At 46.4% G+C, this 17,335-nt stretch overlaps 1 protein-coding gene across 2 annotated transcripts in view; it reads left to right on the plus strand.

The window, feature by feature from the left end:
• Window positions 1-17,335, plus strand: part of CFAP141 (cilia and flagella associated protein 141) — a 51,171-nt gene that overhangs the window by 16,000 nt on the left and 17,836 nt on the right. The window contains exon 1 of one of the 2 annotated variants that reach the window (XM_077292748.1): window positions 14,406-14,479. The exons of the other annotated variant lie outside the window; for it this stretch is intronic. Coding sequence (XP_077148863.1) covers window positions 14,409-14,479 — 71 coding nt within the window. The 5' untranslated portion in view covers window positions 14,406-14,408. Of the gene's footprint in view, window positions 1-14,405; window positions 14,480-17,335 lie in introns of those variants that run through there. 2 annotated transcript variants of the gene reach the window in all.

Genomic DNA, 17,335 nt, shown 5'->3' on the forward strand with positions numbered 1-17,335 from the left:
CACGGAACTCCGCAGCAGGAAATCGTGTAGGATCCAAAGAACAAAGAAAGTTGAGTTCCAGCTCCGTAAAAAATTCAAAAAGTTTATTTCAGTCCAACATTAAAATAAGACAAATGACTGTGCTCCCTGCGGATACAACTCCCAATGTGAGGGGCAAACGGCAACGCGTTTCGATCCGAGGATCTTTCTCAAAGCCATATCTAAATCTGATTGAGTTTCTCCTATATACTGGGACCCACCTATCAGATTCAATTCCTGTGTCACATGCTATTATAAAAGGTCATAATAAAAGCATTAACAATCCATACAGATATATTTAAAATATTCACTTTATACTTAGCAATAATGCAGCATAGTTTCTACACGTCTATTTAGTCCCATCGGATGTCTGGTATTTAGATGAAATATCCAGTACGCCTCTCGTGTTAGGAACCGTCTCCTCATATCACCACCCCGCCGAGACATGTTAACCTGCTCTATAGCCTGTACCTGGAAACTTGCAATATTACGTGCATGATGGGTAACAAAATGTCTGGATGCTGCTGACATATTTCTATTATTGCTTGTTGTATTATTAATGTCATACAAATGTTCCCGAATACGGGTTTTAAGTTTCCTTGATGTGCATCCGACATATGACATATTGCATTGATTGCAATCAATTTTGTATATCAAATTCATGGAATTACAGTTTATATATTGTTTGATATTGAATTTAATTGTACCTTCCATGTTTTGAAAGGTTTTGGTTACTAGAGCATGTTTACATGTGCTACAGTTATTTGTGCCGCATCTAAAGAAACCCGGATAATCCAACCATGTTCTTTTTTGTCCCACTATGTGCGATTGGAACAAACTGGGGGATATTTGGCTTCCTATAGTTGGAGCCCTTCTGGACACTACATTAATACCGGATTTTAAAATGTCATTTAGTTGTAGATCCTCATAGAGCACAGGCAGGTACCTGTGGATAATATTTTTTAATTTATTAAATTGAGGGCTATATTGAAAACATATATATGGTTTTTTTATCTGATTTGAATCTGTCTTTCTCTCTAATGTTATTAGATCTGTCCGATCTTTTTTTTCCACTATTTTTTTTGCTCTATTGATTACCCAATTGGGATATTTACGTTTTTTTAGTTTATTTTCAATCTGCCTAAATTCCCCCTGAAGATCTTCTGCTAGAGAACAGTTCCTTTTAATTCTGGTGAACTCCCCCACTGGGATTGCCTTGATAGTATGTTTGCTGTGACTGCTATCCGCATGTAATATGGTGTTGCCACTGACTGGTTTGTGATGGGTTCTGGTAATGATTTTTTGATCAACAGATCCACTGAGTTCCAAATCCAAGAAGGAAATCCTAATTCTATCAACTTTGTATGTAAATCTGATATTGTATTCGTTGTCACTCAGGTAATCCACAAATTGTGGTATGGCAGATACATCCCCCCTCCATATAATGAGGGTATCGTCTATGTATCTGCCATACCACAATATATCGTCCAAATACGGACTACCCACCGAAAAGATATATTCCAATTCCCAGTATGACATGACCAAATTTGCTAGGGAGGGTGAGTACTTAGCACCCATGGCCACTCCCGTTCTTTGTAAATAAAATTGGCCATCAAACAAAAAGAAATTTTTAGACAACAGAAATTGAATCACATTAAGCAAATAATTAATCAAATCCGTAGAAAAACCACTAAACTTAGTGAGATGGTATTGTATTGCTCTTAGTGCCAACCAGTGGGGGATACACGTATAAAGGGAAATAACATCGCAGGAGACCCATGTATAATTAGCCTGCCATATTTTACTGTCCATGACTCTCAAAACTTCCTTGGAGTCTCGTATGTATCCTGGAGTCCGTTTTACTAATGGTTGAAGAAGAGAATCAACCCACTGGCAGAGTTTCTCATTACATGAGCCCACCCCCGATACAATTGGTCGCATAGGAGGAATTCCTTCTTTTTTATGAATTTTGGGGACCCCATAAATAATAGGGAGAATCGGGTTCTCTACCATTAGATAATCTACTTGTTTTTTAGTTAGTACTCCTAGACTCTGTCCCTCCTTTATAATAAAATCCCTTTCTTTTATGATTGCACTAGATGGATTAGATTTTAATTTCTCATATGTATTGGAGTCTGATAGAAGTTCTTTCATTTTGCTATGGTAATCTGATGTGTTTAGCACTACTACTACCCCCCCTTTGTCTGACATTTTGATGGTAATATCTGTCATATCTTTTAGTTCTCTTAGTGCATTTTGGAACTGTTCTCTAGCAGAAGATCTTCAGGGGGAATTTAGGCAGATTGAAAATAAACTAAAAAAACGTAAATATCCCAATTGGGTAATCAATAGAGCAAAAAAAATAGTGGAAAAAAAAGATCGGACAGATCTAATAACATTAGAGAGAAAGACAGATTCAAATCAGATAAAAAAAACATATATATGTTTTCAATATAGCCCTCAATTTAATAAATTAAAAAATATTATCCACAGGTACCTGCCTGTGCTCTATGAGGATCTACAACTAAATGACATTTTAAAATCCGGTATTAATGTAGTGTCCAGAAGGGCTCCAACTATAGGAAGCCAAATATCCCCCAGTTTGTTCCAATCGCACATAGTGGGACAAAAAAGAACATGGTTGGATTATCCGGGTTTCTTTAGATGCGGCACAAATAACTGTAGCACATGTAAACATGCTCTAGTAACCAAAACCTTTCAAAACATGGAAGGTACAATTAAATTCAATATCAAACAATATATAAACTGTAATTCCATGAATTTGATATACAAAATTGATTGCAATCAATGCAATATGTCATATGTCGGATGCACATCAAGGAAACTTAAAACCCGTATTCGGGAACATTTGTATGACATTAATAATACAACAAGCAATAATAGAAATATGTCAGCAGCATCCAGACATTTTGTTACCCATCATGCACGTAATATTGCAAGTTTCCAGGTACAGGCTATAGAGCAGGTTAACATGTCTCGGCGGGGTGGTGATATGAGGAGACGGCTCCTAACACGAGAGGCGTACTGGATATTTCATCTAAATACCAGACATCCGATGGGACTAAATAGACGTGTAGAAACTATGCTGCATTATTGCTAAGTATAAAGTGAATATTTTAAATATATCTGTATGGATTGTTAATGCTTTTATTATGACCTTTTATAATAGCATGTGACACAGGAATTGAATCTGATAGGTGGGTCCCAGTATATAGGAGAAACTCAATCAGATTTAGATATGGCTTTGAGAAAGATCCTCGGATCGAAACGCGTTGCCGTTTGCCCCTCACATTGGGAGTTGTATCCGCAGGGAGCACAGTCATTTGTCTTATTTTAATGTTGGACTGAAATAAACTTTTTGAATTTTTTACGGAGCTGGAACTCAACTTTCTTTGTTCTTTGGAGCAAATATTGAGACAGAGAGACTCATTGCCAGAGAGAGTAAAAATAATCCCAAAATATTCTTTAACTACATAAATAGTAAGAAACTAAAAAATGAAAGTGTTGGCCCCCTTAAAAATAGTCTGGGGGAAATGGTGGATGAGGATGAGGAAAAAGCCAATATGCTAAATGACTTTTTTTCATCAGCATTTACAAAAGAAAATCCCATGGCAGATAATATGACTAGTGATAAAAATTCCCAATTAAATGTCACCTGATTAACCCAGCAGGAAGTACGGCGGTGTCTAAAAATCACTAAAATTGACAAATCTCCGGGCCCGGATGGGATACACCCCCGAGTACTGCAGGAATTAAGTACAGTCATTGATAGACCAATATTTTTCTGGTAAATCAAGTTTATTGAATTGCATGTGAATAACATAGTTGCAATCAGATGTTCAAATGCGGTCGCCGGCACATACAAAATTATGAGATTAATGCAAAAATGAACAGCTGTATACTAAAAGTTTCTACATTTAGACATTGATCAACAAGTCAATAAAGTTGTAACTTTGTGAACAAATTACCTCTGGCTTAATCAGAGGTCTAATAGCTTGAAAGATTGCTTATGGTGTAAACATCAGATGCTCCCACTATTCAGCCAACGACCAGCTCTAGGTGGGGCCAGGCCGCTGGATGAAGGCAAGAGTGCCTAGGCTCGTCCGAGTACTCAATGTCGGTTAAGGAGTTGACATGAGACCAGGCCAAGCGAAGAAAGAGTAGAAAAGAGAGATGGAGAGAAAAGGAAGAGAAGAAGAGAATAGAGAGAAGAAGAGGAGGAGAGAGAAGGAAAGAGAGAAAAAAAAAAGAAAAAAGGGGGGGAGGGGAGGTGAGGAGGGGGGGTTGGGTAAGGGTAGGAAGAATCTGGTCTTCAGTCTCCACAAAGTTTAGGCTATTGTTCTTTTATACTAAGGTATGGCTGTTAATATAGTGTTTGCTGTCTAGGAGAGTTGTGATTAAGGGCCGCAAGGGAACCAATAGGATCAATCAATGTAGCCAAGTGTTCAGTTCCTCAGATTCTCTAAAAGCAATCCAGGGAGACCAAGTGTTGAACACTTTGTCTGCAGTTCTAGTATCCTGGCCAACTAATTGCTCCATCCTGTAAATATGGTTTAATTCGACCACAAAGTCAGCACGTGAGGGGGATATTGACTGTTTCCAGAAACGAGGGATCACGTTACGTGCGGCTGTTAGGAAATGTCGTAAAAGACCTTTCTTGAATTTGGCGATGGAGAGGTCACATACAGACAACAAGGCCAATTCCATGGTGGGCTGGACTCTATGGAGAGATAATTTGTTATAGAGTGCAAGGATGTCCACCCAGAAGTCGTGAATAGGTGGGCAGGACCACCAGATGTGGGGGTAAGTACCTCTGTCTCTCCAGCAAGTATCGGGGGTGGTGGGGAACATAAGGTGAATACTAGACGGATGTCACGCTCATGCCCTGACTGGTAGGCGTGAGCTCGGGGGGTTTGTGTCCCCACTGTGCCACAAACCAGACTACCCTGGAAGGGGCGTGACTATGACAGCTGCCTGGGTTTTCACTGGAGGCCCTGATGGTGAGGTCAGGCTTGTGCAGCAGGTAGCTGCCAGGTGCTACTCCAGGGCGGTGTCTGGCTGTGGCTGCTGATCCCACTTGGGAGACAGGAATACCAGGATTGGTGCGGGCATCAGGCAGGACTGGCAGAAGAGCACGGCAGCTGAAACTCAGACGAGTAGGCTGGCACGGCTGAGACAGGGCTGGCAGGGAACACAGGACTGGCTAGGACGGCAGGAAACACAGGACTGGCTAGGACGGCAGGAAACACAGGACTGGCTAGGACGGCAGGAAACACAGGACTGGCTAGGACGGCAGGAAACACAGGACTGGCTAGGACGGCAGGAAACACAGGACTGGCTATAATAATAATAATCTTTATTTTTATATAGCGCTAACATATTACGCAGCGCTTTACAGGTTGCACACATCATCATCGCTGTCCCCGATGGGGCTCACAATCTAAATTCCCTATAAGTATGTCTTTGGAATGTGGGAGGAAACCGGAGTGCCCGGAGGAAACCCACGCAAACACGGAGAGAACATACAAACTCTTTGCAGATGTTGTCCAAGGTGGGATTAGAACCCAGGACTCCAGCGCTGCAAGGCTGCTGTGCTAACCACTGCGCCACCGTGCTGCCCTAAGACGGCAGGAAACACAGGACTGGCTAGGACGGCAGGAAACACAGGACTGGCTAGGACGGCAGGAAACACAGGACTGGCTAGGACGGCAGGAAACACAGGACTGGCTAGGACGGCAGGAAACACAGGACTGGCTAGGACGGCAGGAAACACCAAGGTTATTTACCGGTAGCCGGTTTTTCCGGAGCCCATGACAGCACACCTGAGAGAGGGATCCGCCCAGTCAGGACAGGAAACCTACTGAAATAAAAGGGCGGTACCTCTCCCTCGCTTCAGTTGGTTTTCAGAGCATGAGAGGCCCTTTTGGTTAGTACATGGTAATCCATCACCACATTATAAATATAACAAAATACACCCAGCTAAAAAGTGCGCACCAAAGGGTGAAAAAGAGAAGGGAGGGAATATACAGGTGCTGTCATGGGCTCCGGAAAAACCGGCTACCGGTAAGTAACCTTGGTGTTTTCCCGTCTCCCATGACAGCACACCTGAGAGATTTTTGGAGAAAGAACCACCTTAGGGAGGGACCACCGCTTGTAGCACCCTTCTACCAAAGGTAAGGTCAGACGAGGAGGATAGATCTAGCCGGTAGTGTCTAAAGAAGGTAGACGGAGAGGACCAGGTAGCGGCTTTACAAATTTGATCTATCGATACCTCTGCTTTTTCAGCCCAGGAAGTAGACACGGCCCTGGTGGAGTGAGCCTTAATGCCATCAGGGATCGGGGCGCCACAGGAAGCATGGGATAATGAAATAGCCTCCCTAATCCACCTAGCAATAGTACCCTTGGATACCCTATATCCTTTCCTACTACCCTGAAAGGCTACGAAAAGGGATTGATCTTTTCTCCACTGATTAGTCAAGGATATGTACTGCACAATAGCCCTCCTCACATCCAGTGTATGAAATTTTGCCTCCCCTGGGTTCCTAGGATTATTACAAAAGGAGGGCAACACAATCTCTTGACTTCTATGAAATTTAAGTACAACTTTTGGAAGGTATGCCGGATCTGGTCTGAGTACTACCCTGTCATCAAAAATTTGCGTGTAAGGAGGGGAGACGGACAGGGCCTGTAAGTCGCTCACCCTACGGGCTGATGTTAACGCAACCAGGAGGACCGTTTTAAGAGTGAGTATCTTTAATGATGATTCCTGCAGGGGTTCAAATGGACTATTGGTTAGAGCATTTAATACCAGATTTAAATCCCACGGGGGAAGTCTCTGAATTTTTATCGGTCTAGACCTACTACAGGATTTAATAAAGCGGGATACCCATCTATTGGAGGCAAGATTGCAATTATATAAAGCACCTAATGCCGATACCTGGACCTTGAGTGTATTGGTTGCCAACCCCAGTTGTAAACCCGCTTGTAAAAATTCTAAGATGGTACCCACAGGAGCCTTGTCCCCCAAAGGTTGCCCCGAAAAATCCAGAAACTTTTTCCACGTTCTACCATAAATTCTAGATGTTACTGGTTTTCTACTTTTTAATAAGGTGGAAACTAACCCCGGCGAAAACCCCCGCCTACTCAGTAATGCCCTCTCAAATTCCAGGCTGCAAGATGGTAGCCCTTCACCTGAGAGTGGCATATTGGGCCCTGGGTTAGTAGGTCCGGAATCTCTGGTAGGATCCACGGATCGGTTATAGACATTTGTCTCAGGAGGGAGAACCAAGGTCTTTTCGGCCAAAATGGAGCAATTAAGATTACTCTCGCTTGTTCCATTCTGATTTTCCTCACTACTGCTGGAATCATTGCTATTGGTGGAAACACATAAGCGAGACTGAAATCCCATTGAATCTGCAGGGCATCTACTGCGAAGGGATTCTCCCTCGGGTCTAGTGAACAGAACCTGTCTACCTTCCTGTTGGTTAGAGTGGCAAACAAATCTATCACAGGTAAGCCCCAGGCCTGCACTATCTTTTGAAAGACCCGGGGATTTAAAGACCACTCCCCTTGCCTTAGTGCCTTGCGACTTAGGTAGTCTGCTCTCGAATTCTCGATTCCCCTTATGTGAAGAGCAGAGAGGGATAGCAGGTGGTGCTCTGCTATTTGTAGGAGGACAGACGCTGACTTCATTAGGGAAGGGGACCTCGTCCCCCCTTGGTGGTTGATATATGCCACCACTGCGCGATTGTCCGACATGACCCTGGTATGGTGGCCCTGAATGATGGGAAGGAAGTGTTTCACAGCTCTTTCTACGGCCCATAATTCCCTTAAATTTGACGCCTGTTGTGACTCTATATGGGACCAAGATCCCTGAACTGAGAGAGTCCCTAAATGAGCTCCCCATCCTGTACCGCTTGCGTCTGTGGTGATGACCTGTTCTATCGGAGTTACCCACTGGACCCCCGATGTTAAATGATTTCTTATGGTCCACCATTTTAGGGAATCCGTTACCCCCAAAGAAAGACACAGCTTGCCCTCTAAACGCCCTTTTAACAGTTTTTGCGCCGACAGGACCTCCCACTGCAACAATCTTAGATGGAACTGAGCCCATCTTACTGCGGGTATACAGGACGTCAGAGAGCCCAGCAAGGACATTGCTTTTCTCAAAGTCATTACAGGGTGTTGAATTGCTGCTTCCACAAGATTTTGGATTTTGACCAGCTTGTTTTCTGGTAGGAGACAAAGCTGACGCCCGGAGTCCAGAACCAGGCCTAGAAAGGACTGAACCGGCTCCGGCGTCAACCTTGATTTGGCAAGATTTATTTTCCACCCCAGCAATTCTAGTGTCGTCATAACCTCTTCTATTTGTGACAGGCAGTGTGCCGCTGAGTTCCCTATTATCAGGAAGTCGTCCAGATATGGAACTATTACCACGTCCCGTGAGCGGAGGAAGGACATGACCTCTGACATCAGCTTGGTAAAAATTCTTGGCGCTATTGACAGGCCGAACGGGAGGGCAGCGTACTGATAGTGCCTGAGACAACCTTGGACATAAACCGCTACCCTTAGGAATTTTTGAAAATCTTGATGAATTGGGACGTGATAATAGGCGTCTTTTAAATCGATAGCTGCCATGAAGCACTGTGGGAATAAGAGTTTTATCGCTGTATTTACAGACTCCATTTTGAAGGAACAGTTTACCACCGATTGATTGAGGTTTTTTAGATTGACGATAGTTCTTAGTGACCCGTCTGGTTTTTTTATCAAAAAAAGAGGGGAATAAAAACCTTTTCCCTGTTCCCTCCGCGGGACTTCTATCAAAACACGTTTTGAAACCAGCTCTAGTACCTCTGTTTCCAAGGCTAGCTGCTCTTCCGGGGTTTTTCTTTGGGGTGTTGAAATAAAAGTCCGTCGCGGTGGATAAACAAAATCTATTTTTAGGCCATCTTTGACCACCATCAGAGCCCAATGAGAGGGGGAGATGTTTACCCAGGCTGGGAAAAAAGATGAAAGCCTCCCCCCTACTGGCCTGGCGTCATTGGGAGGGCTTTTTAGTTGAAGTTGAGGAACCTTTAAACATATATCCAGATCCCCTTTTGTCTCTGGAGTCCCAGCCCCTTCTGTCTCCCGGGGGGCGGCCCCTACTAAATTTGCCCCTCCGAAAATAAGGCCTTCTAAAGTCCACTGGAAAGCGAGGAAAACCCTTTTTCCTGTCACCGGCTTTTTCCAGAATGTCCTCCAACTTTTTACCGAAGAGGAAATGGCCATCATATGGTATAGAACAGAGTCTATTCTTTGAGGGCAGGTCTCCCGGGCACCCCTTTAACCAGAGAGCACGCCTAGCTGCATTGGATAAACCTGCAGCTCTGGCCGCCAGCCTTACGGAATCTGCTGATGAGTCTGCTATAAAGGCGGCCGCCCCTTTAGCCATAGTCACATTAGATAAAATTTCGTCTCTTGGAGCTTTAGATGTCAACTGCTCCTCTATTTGCTGTAACCAAACAATAAGGGAACGAGACACACAGGTTCCTGCAATTGCAGGTTTCAGAGCGCCTGCGGTTGCTTCCCAAGTGTGTCTTAAGAAACCGTCTGCCTTTTTATCTAAGGGGTCCCTTAATACCCCAGAGTCCTCTAAGGGAAGGGATAGCTTTTTAGAAGATTTTGCTACTGCGCCATCAATTTTAGGCACTTTATCCCAAGTCTCTGAATCTTTTTCCTCAAAGGGGTACCGTCTTTTAGAAGCCGAGGGCAGATTACCCGATTTTTCCGGCTTTTTCCATTCTTTTTCAATAAGGGCCTTTATTTTGGAGTTAACGGGAAACGTACGTTTTCTTTTTTACTCCAACCCTCCGAACATAATGTCCTCCAGGGATTTGGCTGTTTTCTCGTCTTTTAGGCCCATAGAAGCTCTAACGGCTTTAACCAGTTTGTCCATGTTCTCGGTGAGAAAGCATGGACGCCCCCCAATATCACTATCTGAAGAGGAGCCAGAGGACTTAGAGGCGGAGGAGCAGGGAGATAATGGATCCTCCTGATATTCCTCTTCAGAATGAGAAACCTCCGACGCGGAAACCGGTTCTGGGTCTCTACTACCCTTTTTCTTAAGGGCCGCTTTAACAGAGCCTTCTACTTCAGCTCTAATTATTGCCCTAAGACTAGAGGCAAAGTCAGGGGTTTCTTCCTGGATGGTTTTTTGAATACAATCTATGCAAAGACTTTTCTGCCACTGGACTGCCAACGGAGCTCTACAGAGGGCACATTCCTTATTCCTGGTCTTGGAGCTAGCCTTCCTCGGCGCCTGCCAAGTAAACAGAAAATGTAGCCCATTACCACCAGGGTGACATTCACGTAGATCACTCACCACCCGCTGACCACAAACGGTACCGGAATCTGAGGCGGACTAGGAGCACGCGGAACGATTCTCCTGGGGGTAGAATCCTGAGACGACCGACCAGGGCGTTTGCCACTCCTTGCACTCGAGCGGCTATCTTTTTTGGTACACTGGTGAGCAGGCGTATCACTTGAAAGGGGCTCACGCTGCTGCTGCTGCTGTAAAGGCTGCTGCTGCTGCTGTAGTTCCATACGATCCTCCATGTCTGGAATAGCAGTATGGAAATGAGCGTTGTTCCAGCGTTATCTCTCCCTTAATAAAGGGTACTCGTGCTCTCCACCTCTTCCGGTGACCGTTGCGCTCTTTTTCCTCCCCCTGGATACCGCCGGGTAGCCTGTGGCGCTACCGGCGTTCTTTGCATGGGCGCCGCCATCTTGGATCCGGCGCGCCGGTCTGACGTCACGCGGGCACGCCCACTCCCAGCGTACCTTGCGCGCAACGTCAGCCGCGCACCCGGAAGTGGCCCAGCTGAGGGGGAGAGAGCGGCGTGGCGGACAGAGACCGGCCCCAGGAGTCCGGACTGTGCCGGACCGACGCCCGCACGTGCGCAAGAGCCCTATGGGATCTGCGAACGGCGCTACCGCTCCTGAAGGCCGACATACAGGCGCCCTGCCTGTGCTTCCAGTGCCGGGACAGGAGCGGGTAAGTGGATCTTCTATCAACAGAAATGAACCGCCGTTCTTCAGCACAAGGGGTTCCCATCAGGACAGGAAACCCAACTGAAGCGAGGGAGAGGTACCGCCCTTTTATTTCAGTAGGTTTCCTGTCCTGACTGGGCGGATCCCTCTCTCAGGTGTGCTGTCATGGGAGACGGGAAAACACAGGACTGGCTAGGACGGCAGGAAACACAGGACTGGCTAGGACGGCAGGAAACACAGGACTGGCTAGGACGGCAGGAAACACAGGACTGGCTAGGACGGCAGGAAACACAGGACTGGCTAGGACGGCAGGAAACACAGGACTGGCTAGGACGGCAGGAAACACAGGACTGGCTAGGACGGCAGGAAACACAGGACTGGCTAGGACGGCAGGAAACACAGGACTGGCTAGGACGGCAGGAAACACAGGACTGGCTAGGACGGCAGGAAACACAGGACTGGCTAGGACGGCAGGAAACACAGGACTGGCTAGGACGGCAGGAAACACAGGACTGGCTAGGACGGCAGGAAACACAGGACTGGCTAGGACGGCAGGAAACACAGGACTGGAAGGCACGGCAGGAAACACAGGACTGGAAGGCACGGCAGGAAACACAAGACTGGAAGGCACGGCAGGAAACACAGGACTGGAAGGCACGGCAGGAAACACAGGACTGGAAGGCACGGCAGGAAACAGGACTGGAAGGCACGGCAGGAAACAGGACTGGAAGGCACGGCAGGAAACAGGACTGGAAGGCACGGCAGGAAACACGGGATTGGCAGGAACGCAGGACTGGTTGATGTGGTGTAAGAAGAAACAGGTAGGGACCTGTTCACACTAGAGGTGCAGGTACGGATATGTAGATAGGAGGAACAGGTAGGGACCTGTTCACACAGGTGGTGCGGGAACGGAAATGAAATATGAAGGAACAGGTAGGACCTGTTCACACAGGAGATGTAGGTATGGAAATAAACCAGAAGGAAGGGAGAATGAAGGAACAGGTAGAGACCTGTTCACACAGGAAGAGAACCGCAAGGCTGCGGATAGGAAAGGTAGAGCAGCAAGAGATAGCGCAGCAATAAAAGCAAAGCAGAGCAGAACCACAAGGAATGTGGAGAAGAGCTGCAGCAAGAGATTCTTACAGCAACGGGAGCGGAGCAGAGATGAACGGAGCAGAACCGCAAGGAATGCGGAGAGGAGCTGCAGAAAGATTCTTACAGCAACGGGAGCGGAGCAGAGATGAATGGAGCAGAACCGCAAGGAATGCGGAGAGGAGCTGCAGAAAGATTCTTACAGCAACGGGAGCGGAGCAGAGATGAACGGAGCAGAACCGCAAGGAATGCGGAGGGGAGCTGCAGAAAGAGATTCTTACAGCAACGGGAGCGGGGCAGAGAAGAACGGAGCAGAACCGCAGGAGTGCGAATCAGAGGTAAAAGCCACAAAGGTACAGAGCAGGCAGAGCTGCAAGAGTGCAGAGTGTAAGCAGACTAAAGGTACCTTCACACGAAGCGACGCTGCAGCGATAGCGACAACGATGTCGATCGCTGCAGCGTCGCTGTTTGGTCGCTGGAGAGCTGTCACACAGACCGCTCTCCAGCGATCAACTATGCCGAGGTCCCCTGGTAACCAGGGTAAACATCGGGTAACTAAGCGCAGGGCCGCGCTTAGTAACCCGATGTTTACCCTGGTTACCAGCGTAAAATCTAAAAAAAACAAACAGCACATACTTACATTCACGTCCCCCTGCGTCCACTTCCTGACTGACTGAGCGCCGTACAGTGAGCAGAGCGGTGACGTCACCGCTGTGCTGCTTTCACTTTCACTTTGCGGCGCTGAGTCAGAGGAGGAAGCAGACTGCAGGGGACGCAATGTGAGTATGTGCTGTTTGTTTTTTTTACATTTTACGCTAGTAACCAGGGTAAACATCGGGTAACTAAGCGCGGCCCTGCGCTTAGTAACCCGATGTTTACCCTGGTTACCAGTGTAAAATATCGCTGGTATCGTTGCTTTTGCTTTCAAACACAACGATACACAGCGATCGGACGACCAAATAAAGTTCTGGACTTTATTCAGCGACCAGCGACATCACAGCAGGATCCTGATCGCTGCTGCGTGTCAAACGAAACGATATCGCTAGCGAGGACGCTGCAACGTCACGGATTGCTAGCGATATCGTTATAATGTCGTTTCGTGTGAAGGTACCTTTAGAACACAAGGATAGACACAGCAGGGAAGGAAGCCACAGACAAGGAGACACAGCAGGGAAGGAAGCCACAGACAAGGAGACAGAGATAAGACTAAGTACAGACAAGGCAATGGAACAAGACAGAAGGACAAAGACACAGGGACCAGGATATTCTGCCTCCTGGAGGGCGGACAACAAGATAAAGGCAAGGATACAGAGTAGAGCCTCCAGCGAGGGAATAACATAAGGTACCTTCACACGAAACGACATCGCTAGCGATCCGTGACGTTGCAGCGTCCTCGCTAGCGATATTGTTTCGTTTGACACGCAGCAGCGATCAGGATCCTGCTGTGATGTCGCTGGTCGCTGAATAAAGTCTAGAACTTTATTTGGTCGTCTGATCGCTGTGTATCGTTGTGTTTGAAAGCAAAAGCAACGATACCAGCGATGTTTTACACTGGTAACCAGGGTAAACATCGGGTTACCAAGCGCAGGGCCGCGCTTAGTAACCCGATGTTTACCCTGGTTACCAGCGTAAAAGTAAAAAAACCAAACAGTACATGCTCACCTGCGCGTCCCCCAGCGTCTGCTTCCTGACACTTACTGAGCGCCGGCCCTAAAGTGAAAGTGAAAGCACAGCGGTGACGTCACCGCTGTGCTGTTAGGGCCGGAGCTCAGTCAGTGTCAGGAAGCAGACGCTGGGGGACGCGCAGGTGAGCATGTACTGTTTGTTTTTTTCACTTTTACGCTGGTAACCAGGGTAAACATCGGGTTACTAAGCGCGGCCCTGCGCTTAGCAACCCGATGTTTACCCTGGTTACCCGGGGGCCTCGGCATCGTTGGTCGCCGGAGAGCGGTCTGTGTGACAGCTCTCCAGCGATCAAACAGCGACGCTGCAGCGATCGGCATCGTTGTCGCTATCGCTGCAGCGTCGCTTCGTGTGAAGGTACCTATAGAGCAAGGCCTGGCAAACTCAGCAGCTAGACACTAACTGAGCAAACACATTGCACAGGCCCAGAACACTGGGTGGAGCTGCACTATATACTGGAGGCCTCTTGGTAATTGGTCAGGAACAGATTAGACAGATGCACCTGATTTCTATAAGAACCAGAGAGTTCAGGCGCCGCCCCTCTATACACAGAACCATGAAGCATGCAGAGAGCAGAGACACAGAACATGGAGCTGGCAAGAAACAGAAACCACATCATGACCTGGAGCAGTGGGTAAGATAGTGTGAGAAATGCGAGGCCATGCCGTGATGCCAGCAGAGTTGTTACAACGGACATCTGTACCATCTGGCCAGAAGTTTATAACTTCTTTCTTGGTAATCTGAGCAAAGTGAAGATCTGAAGGTAAATATCAGACTCTTGAGGCGTTCCTCTGGAGTCAGTTGTGTGCTTAATTCGTTGTCCCATTTTAAGAAGAATGTAGGAGGGTCAATGATATTGTGTGGGACAAGGGGCCCCCACCCAGGCACACGGACTCGAAAGAAGTTAGCTGTCTAAAGATGTCAGCCCGTCTAGATAACACTGTGAGATAGCTTTTGATTTGCTCATAGAAGAACCACGAGCCCGGCGGCAGCTCTCCACCAGCAAAGATAGCCCCCAAGGACTTAATTGAGGTTTGATCTATGTAGTCATGGACCACTGGGCAACTGTCTCTATGTTTGTGTAGGAACATGGTTCTGTCCTGGCCTGCTGGAAAGTCTGGATTTTCAAAAATAGGTGTCAGGGGGCCTGGTATAGAGGAGAAGTTTAGTTTTTGGATGCCATGCTTAATGAACTGAGTTAGGTGTCTGGTAACGAAAGGCTGGTCATCTCCTCGGGTTCCCCCAGTGCTCTCTCTCCAGAAGTGCGCCGCCGAGCTATGTCCCGAGTGCTTAATTTCCAGGTCTACCCATTTCTTGTTTGACTTATGGTGGTATAGGTCGATGACGCAAGTTCCAAGAGAGGCATAGCTATAGAGCAAGAAATCAGGGAGGCCCAGTCCTCCGGACTGTTTATTCCTACACAGGAGGTGATATGCCAGCCGTGGACGTTTACCAGACCACACTAATCTTATTATCGCTGATTTGAGCCTGGAGAAGAAGGAAGCTGGGAGATACAAAGGTATAGTCTGGAAGAAATAAAGGATGCGTGGCAGAAGATCCATTTTGATTGCATTAATTCTTCCAAGCCAAGATAAGTGTAGTTTGTTCCACTTCTCCAGGTCAAGCTCTGCGTTATGTAATACCGTTTTGTGGTTAGCATCATATAGATGTGAGGACTTAGCGGTTAAGTGTATACCTAAATAGGCAAGGGAGTCTAACCGCCATCTAAATGGAAACGAGGAGCATAACTGTGAAACTAAGGGGGCGGTAACGAAATATTTAGCATTTCAGATTTATGCGTGTTAATTTTAAAATTGCTTAGGGCTCCATATCTGTTTAATTCTGATAAAATATTAGGTAAGCTAGTGATAGAGGAAGTGACATACATGAGCATGTCGTCAGCGAATAATGCTAATTTGTGGTCTTCTGATTGGAACTTCATTCCTGCTATGGAAGGGTTATTGCGAATTGCGACTGCCAAGTGTTCCATGGTCAACACGTAGAGTAAAGGGGACAGCGGACACCCCTGTCTCGTGCCGTTCCGTATGTAGAAAGAATTGGACAATGAGCCGTTCACCCTGACACAGGCCGAAGGAGACTCGTAAAGGGCTTTTATACTCCACAATGCTTTTTTTTGTAGTCCAATGCCTTTGAGCGTTTGGCACATGAATTCCCAATCTACTCTATCGAATGCTTTTTCAGCATCTATCGATAGTAAACACAGAGGGTCCCCTTGTTTGTTGGCTCTGTCAATTAGGGAGATAGATCTTATGGTATTGTCCCTAGCCTCCCTTCCGGGCACAAAGCCCACCTGGTCTTGGTTAATTAGGAGAGGCAAGAGGAAATTAAGTCTCTTTGATATCATTTTGGCATAAATTTTAACATCGATGTTTATGAGTGAGATGGGGCGGTAGTTGCTACAAAGCGAAGGGTCTTTACCCTGTTTTGGAATAACCGTAATATGGGTCATTAGGGCCTGGGGGGAAAAGAGCCACCTGAGAGAATATAGTTACATGTTGTTAAAAAGTAGGGGCTCAGCATATCTGAGAATAGCTTATAGAAGCCTGCTGTATAACCATCTGGGCCAGGACTCTTGCCTAGTTTCAAGTCTTGAATCACAGAAGCAGGGCCGGACTGGGACTAAAATTCAGCCCTGGCATTTGAAGTTACACAGGCCCACTTGTCACATGGTGACTGTATAATATCTTTGTACACTTGTAGGCAGGGCCGGTTTTAGGCAAAGTGGGGCCCTAGGCAAAGTTTAAAATGGGTCCCCAAATGCTAACATATTGCACATCACACAGAAGCCTTTCTGTTGTATTTACGTGTGCTGAGTTCAGGCCGCTAAACGAGTTTGATCGACAATACTGAAGTTGTTCAACGCTTGTTTCCCGGCCTCTTTCCACCAGCTGAGGAATAATGATGAGACAGAACGATCACTAATAGATCACCATACAGTATCATGTTATCAGCAGCACATCTACAGTTTACACTGGCAATGTGCTGCTGACAACAAGGCTTTTTGTTCCAGCAAAAACAATCCGAATATGCAGCATTTTACTTGTTTAGTAAAATACACCCCATAGTCCTCCATATATTATAATGTGCTCCATAGTCCTCCATATAGTATAATACACTCCCTATAGTCCTCCATATATTAAAATACACTGCTCAGTCCTCCACATAGTATAATACACTCCTCATAGTCCTCCATATAGCATAATACAATCCTCATAGTCCTCCATATAGCATAATACAATCCTCATAGTGCTCCATATAGTATAATGCACCGCCACAGTCATCCATGTAGTACAATTCACTTCCCATAGTATAATGCACCCCATAGTTCTTCATATAGTATAACGTATTCCCCATAGTCCTCGATACAGTATAATGCAGCCCACATATAGTATAATGCAGCCACCCCAGAGTATAATGCAGCCACCCCAGAGTATAATGCAGCCACCCCAGAGTATAATGCAGCCACCCC

The sequence above is a fragment of the Ranitomeya variabilis genome, chromosome 1 (genome assembly GCF_051348905.1).
Source record: "Ranitomeya variabilis isolate aRanVar5 chromosome 1, aRanVar5.hap1, whole genome shotgun sequence".
NCBI classification, from domain to species: Eukaryota; Metazoa; Chordata; class Amphibia; order Anura; family Dendrobatidae; genus Ranitomeya; species Ranitomeya variabilis.